Consider the following 24,225-nt stretch of genomic DNA (forward strand, 5'->3'; position numbering starts at 1 on the left):
AAACCTGCATCCAAGTACTGTGCCTGTTAGATTTGTAGATGTCCTTTTTACTACTCTTTCATGATTTTCACTTCGGCTGTTCTAGAGATAAGAAGCATAATTTAACCTTTAAGACCAATCAGATATAAATACTGCATTTGACAGGTGGGGATAGATTTTACAGGCTCCAATGGAGACCCTCGCTCTCCAGACTCTCTGCATTACCTCAGCCCTAATGGAGTTAATGAATACTTAACAGCCATTTGGTCTGTCGGGATGGTCATTCAGGATTACGATACGTAAGTGTTAGATTTTTATTTGGATCATTTTTTTAGGTATGTATAGACATTTGTGGTAGTTTTTTAAACCAGTGTTGAAGATGCCTGCAGATGTACTGGAATGAAATTTCTGAGCTAAGCTATAGAACTAAAAAATAATAATCACTGTACCATCATAAAATTGCAAGTATAAGCTTGTGTTTACTTCAGACAAGCAGGTCTTTTCATATGTGATGAAAAGAGCAGCATTCATTTAACTAAATGCTTGCATTCTTGCCAGTTTGGTGTTAAAGACTAGTTTTGGTCCTAGAAACATTTGCAGTGGGGAAGTTCCATTTAATTGTGCCTCTTAAATTGCATTTTTAATAATGAAAAGCAGCACTGATAATTAAACTTATGGAACTAGGGCAACTTTTAATGGAAGCCACTGACTTTGTTTTCTTTAAAATTGCTTTTTTAGAGATAAGATGTTTCCAGCTTTTGGATTTGGTGCACAAATTCCTCCTTCCTTTCAGGTAATGGAACGTGTAAATGCACTACCTAGGACAGCTGAAAGCACTTACTTCAGGAGGAGATTGTATATACAGTCCTGACTATGTCTTCTGTGTTTTCACAGGTGTCTCATGAGTTCCCAATAAATTTTAACCCATCAAACCCATTCTGTAATGGTAAGTCTGAGAAAGTAACACCAGACTTAGAGAGTAAAATGCCTAAGGTGGAGGCATAAAGACACTTGAAAAGTGAACGAAGCATGTTGTTCTAATTAAATAATTAGTTTCAGTCCTGTAGCAGGAAACAATTTGATAACCAATTTCTTACTTATGAGAAATAGCATGGCATCTGTCTTCTGTAATGATTTGTGAAAGAAGTGCTTTAAACAACCAGGGCACAGGGCTGGGAGCAGTTCTCTTGTGCTGTCAAGCCACTTTATTCTGCTTTGCTGCTGGTGTGGAGTTGTCTGGTTTGAGTGTTGTGCTGCTAATGCCTGTTCAGTGTGGCCTCTCTGATGACACTACCAACCACCACAAGCTGCCAGGTGAAGAGAAGTGCTGTAATTCAGTTGCACACCCTTGAGCATACAGTATTTGGCCTTTCTGTTCACACAAAGCCAATCATGCTATGCACGTGCCTTAAGCATTGGTCAAGCTGAAAGCCTCCATTGCTCATGAATATATTTTTTTTCCACCATGGTTAGTTTTAAGTTTTGGCATCATCACTTCAAGTAATGATTTATACAGCTTTAGAAAAATCAAGTACTTCAAAATATCCTAATTCGAATATGAAAAAAAAGAAAGATTTGTTTCTCTTCTCTAGGGATCCAAGGCATTGTTGATGCATATCGAGCCTGTCTTCCTCAAGTGAGGTTATATGGACCAACAAATTTTTCTCCAATTATAAATCACGTGGCAAGATTTGCTGCTGCAGCTACTCAACAACAAACAGCATCTGTAAGTTCTTTATGGTATTGTGTGTTTTTCTTACCTTTTTATTTTCCTTCTAGTTTCTAAATACTTCTTTTCTCTTTTAAATTTGTAAGTGTATTCATATGACAGTTGGCCCTTTACCTTGTGAAAAGGTGTTTTTTACCCTTACAATAAAAACTAATTTTTTTTTCCATTGTACATAGCAGTCCTCTCATCAATTAACTAAATAAACTCTTCAGATTTGAAATGGAATCTTACAAATACAGAATACCTTTATGGTATCTTCTGTTCAAAGCTCTTACAGTACTATACAGATATTAAAGTCTAATTTAAGCCTTTATATCTAGGAGAGTGGTTTAACCTCAGCTGAGAAAAAAAATCAACTGGACTTTGTTTCACATCAGAGAGCTGCAAGAGAGGATTAACTAAGATAGTGAAGAAGTAGATGGTATAGCTCCTGACATCTAGGTACCAAAACAGATACTTAGCTGTGCTATAAAGGTTTAGTAGCTGTATGGGCTGTGCCTTCCTCCGTATTAAAATTGTATACGTGAGTTGTTGACCATATTAAAAATAGAAAGTCTGAAAACCAAGTCTTGAGTATTCAGTCATGTAGATAATAATGCATGGAAGTTCAGAAAATCCTAAATCATTGATGACAGCAAATACTGGTGTATTTGATGTCATGTAAAAACAGAAAATAACAGCTATTTTTACATGTAAAATTGTCTGTGGAAACCAATTTGAAAAAAGCTATGGATTTTTATATGCCATGAGGCTGGAAAGGTTTTGCCTTTGTAGTCTTGCATTAGCCTAATAGCTGTCATACATATATATATATATATATATATATATATATGCATATATATATGTAGTGGTTTGGTCCAAAATACTCATTACTGTTTATCTTCTGTGAGATAAGAATTAGGAGAAATGAAAAGCAGGCACCAAACTTGAAAGAGTATAAAGAAGTTTATTAACAAACCTAAAAGAGGAAAAAAAAGAAAAAAAAAAATTATACCACCTTCAGAACTCTCCTCCTCCCCCCACCTTCCTCCCTTCTCCCACTGACAATGTAAAAAGACAACCCTTAAGATGTTCAGTCTGTTTACCACTTCCATAATAACCTTGTTCAGTCCATTTAGAAAGAGAAGTCTCTTCTTGCTCATGCTATGAATGAAAACATTATCACAACGAGACAGCCGCCCACTTCCAAATATTGTTCAGTCCATTTAGGAAGAGGAGTCTCTCTGCCTGCGTGTGAGTCCCTTCCCCCGACTTGCAGCTTTTCCCACAACTGCTTTCGAGGGTCCACTCTTGAAGTTTCTTGGGGTACAATTTTAAGGTTGAGCCGTTCAGAAACAAAAACAGAGGCCCTTCTCCTTCCCTGGGAGCACAGGGTCTTCATCATCTTCATCTTTAGAACTATCTCTGGGAGCATCTCTGGGGGCTGAGGTTTTCTCCTTTCCCGTTTGGAGCAAAAGTCCTCATCTGGTTCATCTCTCCCTGTCCAAACTTCTCATGAAATTACAGCTGCGTCAGCATCTGCCTATCTCAGTGCAGGTGCTTTTGCTTACGAGCTGAACACTCCACCCCCCATATCTTCATGAAATTACAACAGGATACTCTGATATATCATAGCTTCACAACAGAATTTCAGCTTTAAGCATCTCCTCTCTCTCTTCCCTCAGGTTTTCAGCTCTTCACAGCAGTAAAAGGGTTAATCTCACCTCGGCCTTGCAGCTTTGCAGCTGGAATGTTGAATTTTCCTTATCGCAGTGGAGAGGGGGGAGAGCCGAGCCGCTCCGGCTGCCCACGGCAAGGCAGTGGGGGGGGTTCCATGGCTGGAACAGGTCCATGGCTCCAGGATGGCCGTGGCCCGGCCCGGCCTGGCCCAAGCAGGGCCTGGCCCAAGCAGGGCCTGGCCGGGCCCGCTGGCCCCCACACGGGGCCCGCAGCCACCTGTGCCAGTGCTGGAAATGAGAGAGAGCTTGGGGGGGGGTTGCCTATTCTTAAATGTGGATCACAGAGGTGTTCACAACTTTAAGTGGCTTAGAGAATTGTCCATATTCAAACTGGCCAGCTGATAGGTTCTATCAGTTCCCAGAGGAAACTGTAAGCACCCCTTAGCAAGGACGTCCCTTCCGGGACTATGCTTGCTAACCTATGACAATATATAATATGCATATATATATATGTGTGTGTTTATATCTTAATAAAAGTAGCAAACCTCTCGTCAGTTTTGGTTTTGTTTGTTTGGGGTTTTTTTAACTTTTATTTCTGAGCATGTAGTATGCCTAGCAAGAGATTTATTTTTCTTGCCTGAAAGGATGTATTGAAGACAATTTGCTACCTTGGCATTTAATACACATCATGATCATTTTGGATTCGCTTTTGATTCTGATGCGGTTTTTTTTCCAATATGGAGCAAGTATGAGAAGAGAGAAATAAATTCAATGTGATGTGCTATCCTGCTGCTGTTGCTTATAGCTTTCTGTGGTCATAACTGCTTTATAGATGTTCTTGCTGGAGTTGGGGAATGGACTAGCAGAAAGCAGGGAGAAAAAGTGATACCTAAACAGACAAGATAAGGGAAGAACAATTATTTGGAGGCAGATAAAGGCCATTGGGAAGGAAAGTACTGAAGAGAAACTTCTAAGAATACTGGGAGTATCTTTGGGACTTGAATTTGTGCTGTTCAGTAATTGTCTGAAATGAACCAAGTGAGGGAAGACTAGAAATTCAGAAAGCATTTGATAATCTTCAGACTTTGTACTTCTAGCTCATTTTTGGTGCTCCAATCCAGAACAGAAGCTAAGATGCCAACTTCTAGAAGCCCCAACAGAATAGTGGAAGCAACTCAGGTGGTACTTAATTAAATTACTGATGTACTACAAAGTGATCTCAGACACATTGATAATTAATTTCATGAAGCAGCTAGAAAATGTGATTAAAGGAATTTGAAAATGGCTGTGTTTTTCAACACTAAAAGGTGTGATTTAGGATTTTTGGGATACAATGAATGAAGGGAAGTATTTCAGAATGATATTGATAGACCAGAAAGGAAACATATACAAGTTTCAAAGGTGTTACCTTTCCAAAACCTCAATAAACTGCCTTCTATCCCAGAACAAATAATGGGAAAATAGGTTAACTGTTGGTTTGTCTGGGGATTTCAGAGAGAAAGAAGGGTCATACCGTTGGGTTTTTGGATGGTGGCTATTTAACAATGACTTCTTTTAAAAAATTATGTTGTCCTTATGAGCTTCTTCAGACTGTACAGATGAAGCCTGACTGGAAATTAGATGTTTGATTGTAAAATTCAGTGAGCACATTGAACATGCTAAAATGACAATACTACGTAGTCTGTATGTGGGTTTTTCTAAGTGTACCTGCCTAAATGTGTTATTTCTTTGTCATAACACCGTGTTTATTGATTTCACAGCAATACTTTATACTTCTGATCATAACGGATGGTGTGATAACAGACCTTGATCAAACTCGAACTGCCATAGTTAATGCTTCAAAACTGCCCATGTCCATCATCATTGTTGGTGTTGGAGGAGCAGACTTTGGCGCTATGGAGTTTCTTGATGGTGACGATGGAGTTCTTAGGTCCTCGTCAGGAGAACCAGCTGTCAGAGACATTGTCCAGTTTGTGCCATTCAGGAAGTTCCAAAATGTAAGTAATCTTACTGATACGCTTAATAAATATTTTAGAGGTATGCTGGGCTTGCTAGGCTGTCCTACATCTAGTCCTAAGCTTTTGTGGTGTGCCCAGTATGAACTCTGAGACAAGTCTTTATCAAATGCTAAATAAACCCAAAAACCCCTCAGTTTCTGGTTCCAGCACTGCCTTTCTGACTAGTTGCTGCAGCTATATGACCTTTGTAAAACTCTCTCAGACTTGATTAAACAAATGGATGTGTTTTTCATTTGTGAGGAAAAACTTGCTATGGTTTTGTTCTTATAGTAATTTTTCTTTTTATTGTGGGTGCCCATTTGTGTATGTGGTTTAGTCTCACAATTTAGTGTGGTATTAAAATTCAAGGCTAAGTCATAATCAGTAGAAGCTCTGTGTGTCCATAGTAGTGGTGGTAGTTTTCATTTTCATAAAAGTCAATATAAAAAAAAAAGGTGGTGAAAGAATGAAGTACTGATATTTTTTAATTTCTATAAAACCCAATAAAGTATGTGTAGGCTAATATAAGTCAACTTTTAAGCATCATATTGTTGGAAAAAGTTGACTTAAATAAAAATCACCAAAATTTCCTCAGGATGGGTAAGATAAAATCAATATTTTTATTTCCATCCTAATATATTCTAATTTTCATGTCTTAGTAGTAACTTGTGTACTAGTTTGAAAACAAACCAGTGGGAGGCATCAAGTCAGAATAACAATTTAATGGGGAAATTAAAGAAAAGGAAAAAAACAAAGAAAACACTGGTTCAAACTGACAGAGTCAAGATACAACCTGAGTCCCTGTTAGGCAGGGTGGTGGTAGCAGTCTGCTAGAATGGTGGCTGCAGTCTTCTGAAGCAGTGATCCTGTAGAAAAAAAGTCTGCTCTTCCTCAGAGGGTCCAGTGGTGGCTGTGTAGCTCCTATCCCCTGGAAATCCAGTGGAAAGGGTTGTCTCTGGTGTTCAGAGTCTCAGCTTATATCCACGATGGGATGCTTGGTTCCTCCCTCTGGGTGGAGCATCTCACAATGGGGTAATGAGTCATGAGGCCAAGTGTTGATTAGGCTCATTAACAGATGATAGTCCAGAGGGAATTATCTCTGAGTCATGGGGCAGGACAATGATGGGCCATTAACAGCAAGATAGTCTGGGGGGAGGAGGCAAGGAAACACTGCCCCACCTGATTTCAACGGCTGATGGGGATGGTAATAGAATACACTGCAACCCAGGACAAGGAGTTAATAATACTCCTTATGACTTCTTTATTTTGCTTTTATATTTTTACTTTTGATACACATTCTTTGTTTAATCTCAGAGTAACTCAGGCAAACTGAAATGAGAAGGCGAGAGCAAAACCAATACACAATATGCTTATCAAGTAATGCACTTGGATGTAGATTAACTAGGGTCGATATTCAGTATAATATTATATATTCAAATGCTTTCAGTTTCTAGAAAAAGAGATGTTTTTTTCTTATGGATACTTAGTCTTACAGTAAAAACAGTATCTCCAGAGGAGCTGCTCCATAGAAATACAGTTATTGTGGATGATACTTGGTGCAAAAGATTGCAGATGATTTAGACAAGTCCCTGAAGGGCAATCTTAAGCAGACAGTGGAAGTGTGTTTACATGGCTGAAGTCTGATACCTGCACTGTGCATTTCATATGACAAAAGGTGTCTTCAGACATGGCAGCCTTTTGTGCGCTCAGCTCCTGTTACTTCTGTGGCACAAGACAGCCATCTGATTGGTGGTGACAGGGGGAGAAGGTAAAGCTGACAGGGAAGCTTCCGTCTGTCATGTCACACAAGGGCACTGTGTAAAGTCCTCTGTAAAATGTCAGATTTTAAGTTGGCCTTCCAGAGGAGGTGCTTATCACTTGCCTTAGAATCTTTGTTAGCAGTGGTGAAAACTAAAGCTTTGTGTTCTTTTTTTATAAGTCTCCCAAAGAAGCTCTGGCTCAGTGTGTCCTGGCAGAAGTCCCTCAGCAAGTGGTGAACTACTTCAGCACCTACAAACTTCAACCTCCTAAGAATCCTGCTGCAAAATGATTGGGCTGAGCAGAGGAGAGACTTTGTGCTTGCTTTACTTGCTGTATTTACAGACTTCGGTTCTCGATATACTTCTGTATACATGTACACATGCCTCTCTATTGTAATGTCTTAGCTTTTGCCTACAAATCACTTTGCCAAGTTTGCCTTTTAAGGGCCAAAATTGTAATGGTGTTTAGATTTGATGTTGATTTGAGAGACAGTGCTTGTATGGATGCATTTCATTTTGAAGAGTGGAAAAAAATTTCTATTAAGTCACCATAACAAAATTTTGGCACAGGTGTTTCATATTCAGACAAGTGCCACAGAGTGTGAAGGCCCTCTTGCACACCTGCTTCTTGTTTGCCACTTCAGTGCCTTTGGGCAATGCCTGGGATTCAGGGTTGTATGAACATAAACCAAAGAAGTCATTAAAATATATATTCTTTTATAGTATGCCTTCTCTTAAGGTAGTATGGAAATAATTAGGGTGAATCAAGGTAAACCTCTGTCATCTCAGAAGAATGCTACTGGCCTTTGAGGCTACTACTGTAAGGCCTGTACTATGTGTTCCAATGTGCAGTGTACTGGAAAATGGAAATTCCAGATTTTATTTTGGTAGGGTTTTTGTTTTGGGGTTTCTTCTCCCCTTCCACCAAAACAGTCATGACTACTGATCTTTAAAGGGCTTTTTGTGCAGTAGGAATTAACTTTTCAGTTAAAAAGTTTGTCTGATTTACGACTACATATTTTGAGGTAAAAGCAGATCTTCAAAGTGTTACCTGTATTTACTTTTGTCATATTTTGAATCATGCTGCTTTTCCATGAGCCCACTAGTGAAAAGTGCCTGCAAAAAACCCCAATATTCCCTCTTTTGTGATCCAGTTAAAACCCAGAAGAGTAAAGAAAATTAAGTCTCTGTGTATAAACTGGAAAGAACTTTGAAGGTTCAAAATATACCCAAAAATGAGATTGAAACCAAATGAGGTTTGTTGGTGCCATAAAATGGATATATTTTATTTAATAGTAAAAGAGGCAGAGAGAAAGAAAAAGAAAGAAAGAAATAGAGAAAGAAGTGTGTGTGAGGGGTGAGGGAGGCAGGGAGAGGTGACAGGGGTTAGATGGAAGCGTATCACCCATCTGAGGGTCCCAACGATGTCTCATTGCTCCCCTCCCTCTGGTCTTCTTGGTGGTGAGGGTCCCCTGTTGCCACGGCCACGCCATCACACGCTGAACAGTATAGAATCCTATGGATTAATACACACTTTGGGCAAGTGGGAACGCCCACGTGCCTCCCTTGCAGGGGCCCAGTTTGACATTGTCCCTTGCAACACTGAGGATTTGTTGTGTCATCTCTGGTGCAGGGTCTGGGGACCCCTTTGGGGGTCTTTGAGGGGCCGTGACACCCCCTCTGTCCTTCATGTGGATGCAGCTTCTCCCGGGTGAAGGGGCCCCTCAGCTGGGCTCCTCTGCACAGCAGAGGGTGGGTGTTACCCGCCTCGGACCAGAGGGTTTTTCACCACACACCCAAAGCCTCTCTCCCCCCACCCTTTGGTGGGAGAGTTTGTGTGAGCCTGGCAGCTGAAAGCCCTGGGGCCATGATCCCCACTCCTGAGGTGTTAAGCCTGTGCTTTGTGAATGTCCCCAGCTCTGAGTTGTTACTTTTTCTTATCTTCATCAGCAAGGGGTCCAGGGCCTCTCAGAGCCCCCACACATTCAGGATGTGGTAGTCTTCTCCGAAGCTTTTCTAATACAGTTTTAAAAGTCCTTCAAGAAAATGTTTAAGTCATAAGCTATAATATTTCAGTCTCTGACATCCTCTTTCTCTCCCTTTAGGAAGACATAAGAAAGTCAAGTCTCTCAAGCCCTAATCCTGTAATCATACTGCATTTCTCTAGCGCAAACAATTTCTGTTTTATTTACTTGGGTTGAGTTTTCCCTTCACCTTTTATACCAAGCATAAATCATGTTGTCTTTGCTTAGTGGACGGATGAAGGTTTCGTGTCCCCCAGTTGCATACTGCTTGCTGAGGATCTCTTCTGATCCTGCCACTGTGTGTCACATAAGTGGATGGAAAGGTCACATTTATCACTTCTGAAATGCCAATCTTGAACATTAATTTTACAGTTTCACGTTTGAAGTGCTTTAGAGTTAGACATCCAGCATCTCATGTGGATGGTCTGGCTGTAGTATGTAAGAACAGATTTGGCTAATGCTAAATTTAGCACATTTGGACACTCAAGATTTCACCAGGTCATAGTATATTTGACTTTTAGTTGCTGGAGCTGCTTAGTGTGGTTTTGGTTTGTTTTTTTTTTTTTACATTTATAATCCTGTCAAAAGTCTGAATTCACATTAATGTTGATGGATGAAAGATATTTGTATTGAGATTATCTTACACAAGACATATCAAATGCTTTGTAGACAATTGACATTTATTAATCAGTCATGAATGGATATATTATCCATGTACTCCATTTTCCTTGCCTTGGTGAAAGGAGATCCTAAATGCTATCAAGTAGTGGAATACTAAGGAAGAGAGTTTGATCATATTAAGCCAAGCTCTTTCTTTTTTAAAATGTAATTCATGTATTTATGTAAAAAAATCTGCAATCATCTTTTTATCAGAGTAGTGAAAATCTGTTACTACTTTATGTATAAATTGCAATGAAGTGTCATATCAGATATGTAACCCAAAATATCGAGATCAAGGAAGTTACTATAACAAACCTAAATCACACTGCTGCAAATTGAGAGTGTATGATTTTGGAAGAGAAAGCTGTTTCACAGCTACCTGCTCCATGTACAGAGAGGACTGGATGCAGTTTTAATGCTTTGTCTACATTAATTGAGGTGGATGAGTACTACTGATAGGAGTACAGGATTCTACTGAAGTTCCTCTGAGCTGTCTGCCAAAAATATAATGCTGCACCTGAGTTGTTACCAATTCTGTTTTAAGTTCCCATGGAAGTGCATTTAAATGTGTTAGTATGTATTATTATACTAAGTATCTGCTGCACATAAAAGAAAACCTGTTGTTTTGTCTGTATTCTGTACATAAATTCTGAGTTTCTACTGTAGAGACTTCATCATCTCTTAATAGAGAATTGCTTCCATGTTCCTTAGGCTTAAGGAGTTAAATAGCATAATAGCAAAGACACCTAGTTCTCAATGTGCCCTTTTCTTTGTAAATTAAGTGTTTCAGACAGGACCGTGGCAAGAACTGGTATGACTTAGAGGTGTACAGCTAATGCCTGTTGATAACTTCCAGGGTAGGCTGAAGTGATATTCTGAGTGAAGAAATGCAGCAGATTGTGATTTAAGGGGAAGGGGGGTTACTATGTTGTTTTGCCGTTTTTCTTTTGTTTATTTTTACGTGTAAAAAATGCATTAAGAACTTGAGGGTGACAAAGCAAAATACTGTCCAGGTTTTGTAAAGTGAATGTGCTTGTAGGTCACTGGCACCACCTTGTGATAAAAGTGATGTATGGCAGTCTTGGTCATCAAATGCTTTTTGCCGTGTATTGGTCATAATATATACGTGTACAGCAGAGAGCTCACCTGTAACCAGAATTTTGTACTTTTATATGTATTTCAGTTCTGATGATGTTAACTGATTTACAATGCCTATGCATTAAAATGATCGTTTCAGTATGCTGTTCTGTGGTGCTTTTGTATTCAGCATGTAGTGTGTCATGCTAAATGCTGCTTTTGTGATTCCTATGGTGAGTATGCCACGAATTTATAACAAATACAAAAGGGAGAGGAAGAATGCCTTTCCACTTAGTGGTTATGACTCTTCAGTTTATTCTTCATAAAGCATCTTATACTGGCTTGGAGCAGGAAGATATTCTGAAGCTGGACAATTTTAACTCTGTTTCATGCTCTGTACCACATTAGAGTTCTCTCATGCATACTATTTCATACAATTATTATCAGGTTTTCCAAAACTTTTTTTCCCAGACAAAGTCTACATTTTAGTTAGAGAGGCATAGAGAGATGGTTATTTGTAGTTTTCAAATACATTATCCTACTCCCTCCTTCAGTTTCTTTACATTCAAGTGTAGTCAAGTCTGAGGGACTCAACTGCGACATTAAGAGAGACAGGAGACAGTGTTGCAGTGGAATGTGATGCCACACAGAGCCTGAGACACCTTTGATACTGGGAACTGCATCTTCTAAGTGCACCATAGTAATTAATTCTGCTTCTTCACCAGTCAGGAATCTATAGGGTAGAATTAGTTCCTGAAAGAATTTATTACATCTTACATCTTGACCTTCATTGCACCGTTCCTTCTGGTGAAAACCTTACAAATAGTTGCAACTTTGATTCGTGGAGCCTTCTTGTGCCTGCCAACCCTAAGAATGGAGGAATTGTGGGAAGAGGAAAATACCCCAACAATACAAAAGTTGGATGTCAGAGAAAACCAGATGGATGTTCTTTATGTGTGCCCACTTTCTTCTGCACTGATGCTTCCCCTATTTTGTTTTGGGTCTAAGGAACTCAAGAGCTGTGCATAACTTAGTAATCTTGCAGACAGAACTGTCAGACTTCTCTGCAATCCTGGGATGCTATGAGCTGTAGCAAAGCAGCAATTCCTGGGAAGCTCTGTCACTGCAGTGAAGCACTTGCTGCTGCAGTCTCAGCCTTTACTTTGTAATTTATGTCAGTGTGTGATTGACGAACTTAAATATGCCCACAGGGAAAATGTTCGAAATTACCTGGTAGCATTTGTGTAGGCAGAAGGGAATCAGTTCTTTTCAATGAGAATGAGCTTTACTTGTTCATATAAAAATGTTAAAATATAGGGAATATTTTCCTTCTTCCACAATGCTTTGACAAATCCCTCAAAAAAAAAAAAAAAAAAAAAAAAAAAGTGAAACTATATCTTGTAATTAATTAATTGATTATTATTATTCATAGGAGGCCTCATTCATGAAGCAGTTCTGCAGTACTTCTGATCTTGAGATTTCATTGAGAAAGTCCTGAATGTGCAATAGATGAATAATTCTTTATGAAACAATTTAAAATTTTCTCCCTCTATTGTGATGTCCTTTTTTCTTACATTTCAAATAACAAGTAGCATACAAATAAAGACGGTTCTCTCCACAAAGCAGTTGAACCTTCACCTCACTGCTAAGGCAGCAGAACTTTCTTTTGATAGAGATTAGGGTTTTGGTCAGGTCAGAGGATTGTGGAACATGCAACATATGGAATTCAGTCATCCAGCTTTTCCTTGGGCAAACTTCCAGCTTTTCCTGTGATTACAGAAGCTGAAAGGCTTTAAAGCACAGGGCTACAAAATGCATAGCCTGCAAGGTCATATATAGCCTGCAAAGTGAATGTTTAATTTTGGCCTGGTGCCTTCTTTGGTTGGCTGGTCAGCCAAGGAGCTGTGAAGCCTGCTCTTGCCACTTCTTGGCTTGGCCTCTGCATAATGTTTTTAATTAACAAAACTGTTCATCCAGTGTGGTCAGAAAGGGGATTGGGAGAGAGAGGATATGCAAACCCGTGGAAGAAAAGAAAGTAGTTGGGAGTTAAGCTTAAAACACAGCTTCAAGCTTTTGTGTAATACTGCATCTGAGACTGATGAGTAGATGCACAAGGTTGGCAGTGTGGGAGCTCCTGGATGGAAGGCTGTATCCCACAGCTGTGGCACTCATAAAGGATTTACTGTAGTTCACAAGTGTGATGTGGCTAAGACAGAGAAGACACAGGTTTCTCTTTGCACCATTAGTCAAAGTCTATGATGTAGGTGAGCATTGGTTGAAACTTTGCAACACAGAGCCAGAAAGGGTAAATCATGCCTTTTATAAAATAGCTTTTATTTTTGAAGTGACTGGTTTAGATACAAGATTTTTCAGACAGCCATATCAAGTGCTTACTTTTCAGAGAGCATGCCCAAACCCTTAACGAGATCAAGCAAGTAAACCAGCAGCCCAAAGTTACAGGTCACCTCTGGAGGGTCAGCTACCTAAGTCTTTCCCATGTTAATTTGCCAAAGACAGCTGGAGCAGATGTTTATGCGTTCAGAGGGCTGGTAATAATTCTGCAATCTGCTTCCCTCTTGCGGATTTTGTGATTTATTTTTGACAATGGTTTTGTTATGTTGCTCTCTGTCCCAAGGTAAAACATCCCAAAACACACCACCTGCTGTCCACTCTGAGCCACGCTAGCCACAAACCCGGGTCACTGATTAGAAGTATAAGGGGAGGAGAGAGAAAGATTGAGAGGAGCATAGGGAACCTTAGCAACAGTAGGGCAGTAGCAAGGAAAAGGGTAACTATGGGAAGGTAAAGGAGAAAACAGAAAAGAATACATACAAAAGAGCAAACTGAGCAACAGGAACAATAGTAAGAAAGCAAGGATCATGAGGAGAGGGAAGAGGAGTAGTAGGAACAAGACAGAGTAAGAGAAAAGGGAGAGCATGGTTAAAACAAGAAACAAGTGGTTGTGAAATACAATCTGAGTTTTAATTTCTAATACACCAAAAGTTCTCTCTTCGATGTCAAGGTTAAGAATATAAATAATTTGTGCAGTTGTGCCAGGAGAGGAGGGCAAGAAGAGGAGCTGGAGTAGATTTTTCTCATGAGTAGTCTCTACTTTTATCTTATGTACCCAAAAGCAAAGTCCAGCCAGCCCTCTCAATGTAGTAAGATAATAGATGGGGCCACACCCCAAAGCACCATCTATTTATTTTCTTTCTCTTTAATTTCAACTTTAAGGATCTCTCCTTCTCCTGCTCTGGGGGATGGTGTCATACTAATGATCAGAGACTCCTTACTGGTTGCTCTCTGTATAACTGCAGGTTTAGCATTTGCATTTGGCTTTTCCTTTTGAGCAGGGGGTGCAGAGGAAACTGGGGGCTCCACAGGCTTCTTCTCCTCTTCTTTAGGCTTGGTCTCTGTTTCAGTTTGAGTTTCCTAGAAACAAGAAGTTTGATGTTTTCCAATACTGCAGAAGAAATTCAGGAAGTAGTTCTGTTCTGTACATGCCATGGAAAGGCACAGCATGGCAACTGTATTAATGGCATACAACACATGTAAATTTCTATTCAGATGCTGAAAATTGGTTTCTAAATGAAAAATGCAATTTCAGAATCAGAATATCAGTATAAAACCTAGGAAATGCTTGTGGATATTCATAGTGTCTGCTTCTTACTAATACAGAGGGATGAAGCACATCCCTCTATGTGGGGTATTCCCAGCCCCACCCTGGAGGGACATCTGTTGAGATAAGGAGAGTGCCTAAACCTCCCAGCAGGACCCCCCTGGGAAGGCAGCTACTCTGCAGTTAGGGCGAGAAGACAGACCCAGAATCCTCTGGGAGACCCTATGCAGATCCTTTGTAACCCATTGGCTTTTATCCTCTGACATCCACCCCCTGTATCCCTATAAAGCTAACCCCCTGCCCCTGCGAGGGCAGAGAGATGCTCGTCCCTGGCTCCCCTTCGCCGGAGTACGGACCGATAAAGCTGCCTTGTGCAGAACAGCTAAACAAGCCTCTGGTTTGGCCTGGAGGCTGCCCTGCAGAGCTGGGCTGGAATCACGAGCTGACAATCACTAAAGAGCTGACAGCTTCTGCACGGGCCCTCCTGCCAGCAGCTGAGGGAAGACACCGGGCCTCGGGAAGATGATCCTCCACGGAACCATCTCTCCGGACCGGTCACAGCTTCCTTGGTCAGAGCTACTGACCCCTCACCAGCTGTCATACCTCTATATTAGTAAGAAGCACATCCCTCTATAGAGGGATGGGGCACAGAACCCTTCCTTAGGTCTTGCCTTCCTTTATGCGCTTACACTAGCGGAGAAAGAAAGAGTGTCACGTAAATCTTGACATACTTGACTGCCCCAATTGCTTGGCCAAACCTGTTTGCTATTAAGTTCACAAATACACTCTGAATTGAGCAGTATTTCTGCTCCAATGATAGTGTTGTAGTCATTTGTGGAAGCAAAGTGCAAAGCTCTTTATTAAACTTAAATATAACCGCAGCTATTTCAGCTATAAAGAAAAGAATTCTGCCACCTTTAGGTAAATATTTAGAAGTGAGCAGATTCTTATTAACATTAACGTTTCTCACAGCAGAGTATAATGTGGGAATTATTTTTCATCAGTTAAAACAGCAGCTTTCTCAGAAGTATGAGATATTAGAGATTTAATCAGTTTTAGCTGTGTGGGGTACACTTTATATTTTGTCTTCAGGATTTTTAACAACCAGAGATCTGACACTGAATTGGAAAGTTCACCATGTGCCCGAGTCAGCTGGATCAGATTACTGTGTTTGGGTATTTCTGTATTTACTGGTGTTTACATAAAATTAGAAGATCAGATGCCCTTGAGGCCTTTGTAAAATCCATTTATCCTTACTTTCTTAGAGGTTTTTTTGTTTGCTTGCTTTTTTTCCCTTGCTTTTGTTTTCTCTGGTTTGCATAAAGTCCAGGTTCAGAAAGATTGAGCCAAATTTTAGAATTAGTGTTTACAGAGATTAGGAAAAGTGATTATATCTCAGCTACTGGGAGGTTTTGCTGTTGATTGCAGCAAGGCTAAATTTTCATCTACTCTGTTTGCCCAAACCCTCTCAGTAGATTCTACTCTGTTTTCTGTGTCTTTACCTGAGTTTCTTGTTGTCTCTTCAGCTGCAGCAGCTTAGCAAAGCCCTCTTTTCCTCTTCCTCCAAGCATTGCTTTAAACAATTTTGGAGTTTCCTGTTTCTGCCCAAAGAGACTGGCCAAGCCCCGTGGTTGTTGCACTGGTGGTCCTGGAGGAGGTTTCCCCTTCTGCTTCAGCAGCACCCTGGAGGCAGAAGGGAATAAGAACACACAGCAGTGCTGTCAAAATGAGCAAAGTTCCCTCAAAGCTGAAATGTCACATTTACGCATGATAATCCAGTGGGGCTTTTTTGGTTCCCAGGTCCAGTGACAAGAGCAAAATTGGAAACACTAAAGGTTTTGCCCTAGGCTCTGGTAAAGTTGGAGGCAACTGTTCAAATTTGGAGTTGCTTACCTGTATCCTGGAATATAAACAAGGTCTGGCTCAAATTAAGGTGTCACAAAACAGATGAAAGAGTTTTACAAGGAAAGAAGAGGTGTGGAGGGGGATGGGTGCCCCATACCTGAGGTGGCAGTCTCTTATCTGGCCTTCTGGATGCAAATTCAGAGAGCATTTAGTGCTCTACTGGGAGTCCAGTTGACACTTGTGTAGGAAATACTTTACCAAAGTAACTTCTAGCATGGCTCATCTCTCATAGGTCAGGTTAGACAGTGGTGCTTATTTTTGGACCTCTTCAGTAGAAGAAGACACCCTGACGATATAAAGACTACTGCCAATCTTGTGGCAGACTACATTTTCACACAGTTCTGTAGCTGTACTGATTTGCAGCCATAATGACAAGAAGTGAGAATGAATAGCAAGGGTAAAGATTAGATGGAAGATCTGAGATAGATGGACCAGTGAAAAGCGGAGGGTTCCCATGCTTTCAGTTTCTATTAGGTTACTGCACAGTTTTCAAGGCCACTTTTCTATCCTTGCAAAAGCCTTGACTTAAGGGTCTTTATGAGCAAGGACTGTACTCGCAGTCTGAAATACAGTAATCCCACAGTACTGTAATTTTCTCTAGTATCTTGTACTTTGGGAATTTCAGAAGTGAACGCTTTACTTTTTTTTTTTTTTTTAATTTTGTTGTCATAAATTTTAAAAGTGCACTTCAGCATCTTGCCTTATTATGTAAAAACCATACAGGGTTTTTACATAATAATACAGGGCTAATAATTTGGCCAGGTAATAATAGAACAAATTTCTTGCTTGAATAAATGCTTTCAGTTTATTTCAAGGAGCTCTTTAAGGGTGTCAGATGACCGTAGAGAACTCTATTGTAAACCTTCCAGGGCAGAACAACTGGTTACTTCATTCCAAAACCAAACATAACCACAGTCTTGATGAAAACAGTGCACAAATTTCCTCTTGGTGCCTAGTTTTGGCAGAATTTGTGGATGCCTAGACAGGGGAGCAAAATCCATGTCCTCATGCACAGGGCAGGTACTCCATATCTTTAAACAGGATGTCCTCGTTTTAGGCTGATACCTATAGAGGTCTTTGAGCTCAAATGAAAGTGCAGATACAAAAAGTGGATGATTAAGCTCCTTGGTTGAGAAAGGCTGTCTGGAGGAAGCAGAATTTAATGGATGGACAGAATATGCCTAGGGGGGACAAGAAAGCAGAAGAGGCAGTGTGGGACAGAGACAGAAATAACAAAGAATGATGGTCATACTACTGTTTAGATAAAAGCTGGAGAAAAGTCAGGAATGATACATGCTGGGATCACTGGTCAGTGGATTTGTTCCCCTTTTCTACGTGTTAATGCTGGTTTTGAAAATTGAGCAGTCAGCCCATTCTGTGTCTGGGTTCCTTGTTCCTCAGGGGCATCATGATTCTCAAGATACTGTTGTTTGACTACCAGGGCTGTTACAACATGATGAATGCAGCCATTTGCTAGCACTTCTGAAAAACAAAATGTCTCTCCCGTGCTGTGTTTAGTCTTCTCTGGGGGGAATTTCAAGTCTGGGACCAACCTTCCAACCTTTGATAGGCATTCCAGGCAACAGTTGAGAACAGGAGTGCTGAAGCATACGAATAATGAAAAACTGTTTCAAGTATTTGGACCTTTTACAAGGTAGCAAAGTACTCAGTTTGTCATAATTTTTATGACAAAATCTGACAATACTTTGCCCGTTCAAAGCTGTGAAAATGGTGATCCTAGAAAGCTACAGCCATAGGAAGGTGGAAAGCACTCTTGGTTTGAAATCCCATTTTGGAATGCTTTTGAACAAAATGCACAGGTATCTAATCTGTGTAGTTCCATCTTGTCAGGCCTTACTTTAAATACATTCCTAACTGCTGCTTAAGGTTTTGGAAATGCATTCAAGTCTGTGATGCATTGAAGCATATCTCTGTAGAATTAATTGCCAGTGTTTTGTTGCATCTTTGAAAACCTATTCCTTAACTGACATCTGTCCTGCAGTTTCTTTCTTGACAATGTAAGGAGTCCTGATATGTATACTTATCTCCTATTTTTTTTGTTACCTTAAATACAATGCAGAAGGCAACTACCTTCAGGATTTCATTCTACTTACCACATTTCCACAGCCTTTGGGATTCTTTCCAAGACCATGTTTTCTGCTAGAAACTACCAGGCAAATCTGACCTCTAACACCAAATGTGTTTACAACTGTTACTTTTCCAAGAAACTAATGCAAATCATCTAGAAGTCACAACTGTCCATCCTACTGCTAAATGATATGATTTAAAAACTGTTATTAAGACATACTTTGCTTTCTTCATGAGAAGTTTTTCTGAGTCAGGATAGTTCACCAAGATTTCATTGAGTGTTTTCTTGTCCAGAATGAAAAGGTTGGCAAAACCATGAGCCACCACGTTGGCAGTCCTTCGATTTCCTCCACCTGCAGCTAATAGGCTGGAATGAAAATAAACCTCATCAGTCAGTGTTACTTGCCCTAGTGAGGAATCTCTTTGCTGGTGGTTCTCCATTAAAGTCACTGTAAAGCTCACTTATGGAGCTGGCTATTCTATCCAGTGTTCTGTAAAGGCCCTGTGCAGATGGGTTAGAAATCCCGTCTCAGGAAGGCAAATTGTCACTGTTGGTCAGGCATACTTAGATGCTAAGGACTGTGAAAAGTTTTGCTACAGAGGGACATTTCTGCTAAGAGATACCCACAGCTCGGACTGCACTTGTTTTAGTCCTCATGTGAACTTGACATTTCCTCAATTTTACTGCTGAAAGTTACTTGCATCAGTAGTAGAGCAGCATTATTTACAGAGAATGAATTATTCTCCCCCAAGGATTTTCATTTTCCTGAGTGAAAAACATCTGTGGGGCTCTAGTTTTCAGTTTTCTCATATACCACATCTCACATTTGAATGTTGGCAAGTTAAATGATACCTCTTAGGAAGGTCTTCCAGACTGACAGTTACAAATGTGTCTGCCAGAAAAAGAAGGCTATTTTGTTTTGAACGTAAGGCATTAGATCTGTTTAGCCAGCAGCAGTTGGCCAGAGGGAGGATATCTAAAAAAAAAAAAAATAGACGTACAAATAAAAATAAATTGTTCATCTTGCACTAAGCAATTGAAGAGACTTCACTTCTCAGCTGTGCTGATAAGTAAGAGAATTTGCATTTTACTCTTAGTACTAAAATTGCTCTATCATTGTATTCAAGATCTACCCTAAAATTTGTCCTTTTGAAGATTTCCCAATGAATGAATATTTTTGGAGAACATTTAGTATTATCTGAATTTGAAAGTTATTAATAAAAGATTTTCTGGGCCCCAGTAAACAGGAACTGATACCTATCTGAAGTAATAATCAAGGATATATAAATATTTGTTTCAATATTAAAGATATTTTTAGAACATATTTCCAACTATTGAATCATATAGATACTATATTTAATTTATAAAGGATAGTAGGAAACCTCTGCAACTGTGTGTGCAAGGCTATTTTTACATGCTCACAGAGTGTTTTTCTGCAACTCAAGACAGCAATCAATATATGAACTGAAGCTGAAAATGCAGCTTATCGTCTTCTTTTTACAATTCTGTACAATTCCTCAGACAGAATAAAACTCTTTGCACAGTAGGAAAAGCTGCTAAAGAAAATTGCAAACACCTTTTGAGCTCTGCTGAATCACTTCTCAAGAAGCCATTGAACAATCATTTTTAGTCTTTCCTAACAGAAAGCTCATTTTATCAAGGTAGATGGGACTAAAGAGATCAGGTTTTTCATTATGGTGATAATGTGAGGTGAATTTTACAAGTAAAGCAGTCTTTGCTCAAACAGAATTATCTTTGATGGAGGACTTACGTACGTCAGCATTCAATCTGGTTTGGTTAGTGTGTGAAGAGTTATATGACCAAATTTTTTAAAACAGATACATTTGCTTTGCAGTGTTAGTGTAACATCTATATTAATCAAAAAATTTGCTTTCTTTACCTAACATTTTTTACTCCAGTTTTGAGCCTGAAATGATTCAATATTAGTACAAGTTGATAACCTTAGAATTCTTATGCTAGCAAATTAAATTTCAAGCTATAAAGTTGTCAGAGTGATGGCTCAGTTTGTCTATTGTTTTTATAGATCTCTGTAGGAAGCTGCTGTTAACTGAAATTGGGGAATGGCTTTTGTAATCAGCTGAACATGCAGGGTTATGATGGCTCAGCTGGGCACCCATGGGCATGTGAGGAGAACTGGTAAGTCAGGAAAGGGAAATAAGTCTGGGTCTTGCTTCTGAGAAGGATGTCAAACTCCAAAGGGCAGAGCCCACTGAAAAGCAGCAGCTGCCAATTTGAGGGAAATCCTGGGCCAAAGTAATGGAAAATGTCATCGTTCACAAAACTAAATAGTCCCTGTAGTTTGGATTTTTATATAAAATTTAAAATTACAAAAGAGCTGAAAGCTGAAGCTGAGATCAAATATTTAGAGATCTTCCTGTCAAAATTTTACATAAAATGGAGAAATGTTTTAGTTTTTCCAGAAGTAACATTTTCTGATAGGAAATAGCTCTGGTGAAATACCAGTAAATGGATGAATGAGGACATCTGGCTTCAAGTGTAACTTTCTCTGGGCTAGTGAAATGTTGTTATAACTGATTTTCTCTTATTCAGAATTGTCTGTGCTGACAGGCTCTCATTAAGGCAACAATCTGTTTGCTTCTGATTCTGAAATTATTTTACTTCTCCAAACTGATATTATCTATACAGGAAAGTTGCAGTGAGGGTAAAATGTTAATTGGAACTCCTATTACTTAATCCCTTTCTGTGATAATTTTCAAGGATGAAATTGGCAAGGGACATGCTTGATCATTTCTCTTGCATTGGCTTTGTTGCTGAAAGTATAATTCAGGGAATTTTTTGGAAATAAACAGTTTTTATTTTCTTAAATTCCTTTGCCCCGGAGACTTCTAAGCATCATTTACATGCATTTTGAACAGAGTGAGATTAAATAGGAGCATCTTATAAATCATGTACCTAAACCACTCAGAAGGAGGCTGACGTATTTCTCTAAACAAATCTTGAATTGGAAATCAGAAGGCAATCAGCCTGACATCAGGTTATAACTGTTATGGAGTGAGAGGAAAACTTGGATGTCCTAAAAGAAGTCGTATGTAATCCATTAAAGAATATTTTTTCCATTTTCTTGTGGTATTCTGTATTCAGAAGACCTTGACAAAATTTATAAAAAAAGGTGCAATACAAGCTCATTATTTTCTAGCACCTTGCCACAAGGAAGAGCATACCTCTACTGATACACTTAGTGCATCATATCTGCCAGTTGCTGTGGTTTTTCTCCTCGAGTTTATCCACTGCCTGACATTTTATATGCAAATTTCGTGTGTCTGAATGGGTTTGCTGCTGCAGTAGGTCAGTCATGAATAAAACAAGACTAGAAGTGTAGCATTATAGCATTGCTGAGGGCTTTGCTGTCCATATTGGCAAATATGTAAAGAAGGACGTACTGGGAAATGAATCTTTAAAGGTCATTGCATGGTTCTCACGTGGAAACAAGCGGTCACCTGTGTTAGATCAAAAGTGTAAAAATCTCTTCCTTGTTTTAAAACCAGCAGTTAACATTTCTCGGTTTAAAATACAAAGTTCTCACTTCAAATACCAGGCTAATAAATAATTGAAAAACCATGTATGTGTTACATATGGGGGCTGCTTTAGCTTTTTCTTTGTCTTTTCATTATTCAGCCCTTATTGATGAGTTCATTCTCAGTCTTTCTGCATAAGTTACAGTACAGCCTTTTGTTTGGATGCTTCACTCAGGTATTATATTGTCACACGGAGAAATACCTTCCAAATAACCTTCTCTCAAAGAGCTGATAGAATTTCTTTCCCACTTAATGAACAAGTTCTGTAACTGTGAGATTTATCAGACGTTTTCCACTTGAGGTCCACAAGTTCTGTACACATATCATTGGATAAACAGGAATGTTCCCCCTACTACAAAGGTAGACACAACTAGAAGACAAATGTAAACCTGGCACAGAGCTGATTACTGCTTTTCAAAAGCCAGATTAAAGCTACCAGCAAGAGGATTAACAATAACAGGAAGGTAGCTGGAATAAACCAAGGATCCAGTTTATTAGATCCAGCAGCACATATATTTTATTACTTTTCCTTGGGTCAACCTCAGCAGGGGGGTGCAGTGCCTAAATACTAGCACTTAATTGGCTAATTGGGGAACATAGCACATAAGAGTTAATGAATTTTGCATAGAAAGTACATGCAGAATATAAAAGCCATTTGTAGCCACCAGAAAAAAATTCTCATCCAGATAAATTCAGACAAAAAAATCTATCCAGCTTTTTCTTTTTTTGTATGCTCTTAAAGGAATAATTTTTCAAATTGGGATGTCTGATTTTCAGTAATTTAATCCCTACTTCAGCTCCTAAATGAACGATTTTTTGTTGCTATTTTAGATTTTTGTATCTATTTTGTTGGAAATTAATTTTCATCTTTGCCAGCTGCTGTTTAAGGGCACCTCTTCTTATTACAAGACAATAAAATGCATTTGGTCCTCCTGTATTGCAGACAGCATAACAGGGAGATGTGTTAAATCTTTAAAATGCCAAAGAAGAAATTTGTCCGTATATCCCTGTGTACGTTGATCAAAACACTGGGCTCAGATCTTACCCTGTTAATCACTGATGCTTCACTTAGATTTTCCTTCACTTACCTGCATCTCCTTCCTCAGTGTCCTCTTTGTTGATAGCTGTCATGCTTACCACAGAGAAGTTAAACAACCACTGATTATTTGACAAGTTCTAAAAAAAGTATTAAAAATGGTGATGGACCTACCTGATCTCCCCAAATACAGCTCCTGCTCTTAGTGTAACCAGGACTTTGGTACCATCAGGGCCTCCAAGGACTTGAACTTCACCCTGTTTGATGATGTACATCTCTCTGCCAATCTCTCCCTGGGCATACAAACACATAAAGAACCCATGTTTTAGCAGTGGTTTTTGTTGTTTGAATAATATGACAGGTTCTTCTTTAAATATCTCTCTATTCTCTTGTGAACAGAGGGTGTACTGCTATTATGAGGCAAAGCAGCAATTTAGTTTTAAAAGTGAAGAAGCAGCAGCAACAAAGCCAAGACTGAAAATGTAGGGACTTGCACTTCCTATCTCTTCACTTGGTCCTCCAAGCTTGCATGCAGCATCTCCTTGGTGAAGTAGGGTGAGACCAAAATACATCCAAGAGGAATGTGGCTCCAACATTCCCTACTACATGTTGCAGCATTAATAAGATTGCTATGGTTGTTGTTCACACAGTAGATTTATACAAGTGAGAGGCCTTTTAGCTCTGAATCAAGCTGTAATAAGTTGATACTTCAATTTCTCATAATCCATCTTTGGTAAGAACCATTTGCATCAGACTGCAGTACCAAGACATTGAATCTGTTGCTGTCCTTTATTCTCTCTGCTGTGTCAGAGCCCCATCTAGTCTAAGATCCTTTTATGCTGTGCATTGTTGTACTAGTTTGAAAACAAACCAGTGGGAGGCACCAAGTCAGAATAACAATTTAATGGGGAAGTTAAAGAAAAGGAAAGAAAAAAAACTAAAAGAAAACACTGGTTCAAACTGACAGAGTCAAGATACAACCTGAGTCCCTGTTAGGCAGGGTGGTGGTAGCAGTCTGCTAGAATGGTGGCTGTGTAGCTCCTGTCCTCTGGAAATCCAGTGGAAAGGGTTGTCTCTGGTGTTCAGCCTCAGATTATATCCACACTGGGATGCTTGGTTCCTCCCTCTGGGTGGA

At 39.5% G+C, this 24,225-nt stretch overlaps 2 protein-coding genes across 4 annotated transcripts in view; one reads left to right on the plus strand and one right to left on the minus strand.

Annotated features, from left to right (window-relative positions):
* Positions 1 to 11,046, plus strand: part of CPNE3 (copine 3) — a 32,966-nt gene extending 21,920 nt beyond the window's left edge. For all 3 annotated transcript variants that reach the window (XM_082289709.1, XM_082289711.1, XM_082289710.1), the window contains 6 exons: positions 145 to 278; positions 718 to 772; positions 874 to 925; positions 1,572 to 1,705; positions 5,127 to 5,363; positions 7,303 to 11,046. In XM_082289709.1, coding sequence (XP_082145835.1) covers positions 145 to 278; positions 718 to 772; positions 874 to 925; positions 1,572 to 1,705; positions 5,127 to 5,363; positions 7,303 to 7,413 — 723 coding nt within the window. In that variant the 3' untranslated portion in view covers positions 7,414 to 11,046. The remainder of the gene's footprint in view (positions 1 to 144; positions 279 to 717; positions 773 to 873; positions 926 to 1,571; positions 1,706 to 5,126; positions 5,364 to 7,302) is intronic.
* A 3,036-nt stretch (positions 11,047 to 14,082) lies between these two features.
* Positions 14,083 to 24,225, minus strand: part of CNGB3 (cyclic nucleotide gated channel subunit beta 3) — a gene marked incomplete at both ends in the record, with an annotated part of 59,338 nt that continues 49,195 nt past the window's right edge. The window contains 4 exons of the mRNA XM_082286709.1: positions 14,083 to 14,316; positions 16,006 to 16,186; positions 18,717 to 18,863; positions 23,265 to 23,383. Of these exons, the coding sequence (XP_082142835.1) occupies positions 14,083 to 14,316; positions 16,006 to 16,186; positions 18,717 to 18,863; positions 23,265 to 23,383 (681 nt within the window). The remainder of the gene's footprint in view (positions 14,317 to 16,005; positions 16,187 to 18,716; positions 18,864 to 23,264; positions 23,384 to 24,225) is intronic.

The sequence above is a fragment of the Coloeus monedula genome, assembly GCF_965178545.1.
Source record: "Coloeus monedula genome assembly, chromosome: 1".
NCBI lineage: Eukaryota > Metazoa > Chordata > Aves > Passeriformes > Corvidae > Coloeus > Coloeus monedula.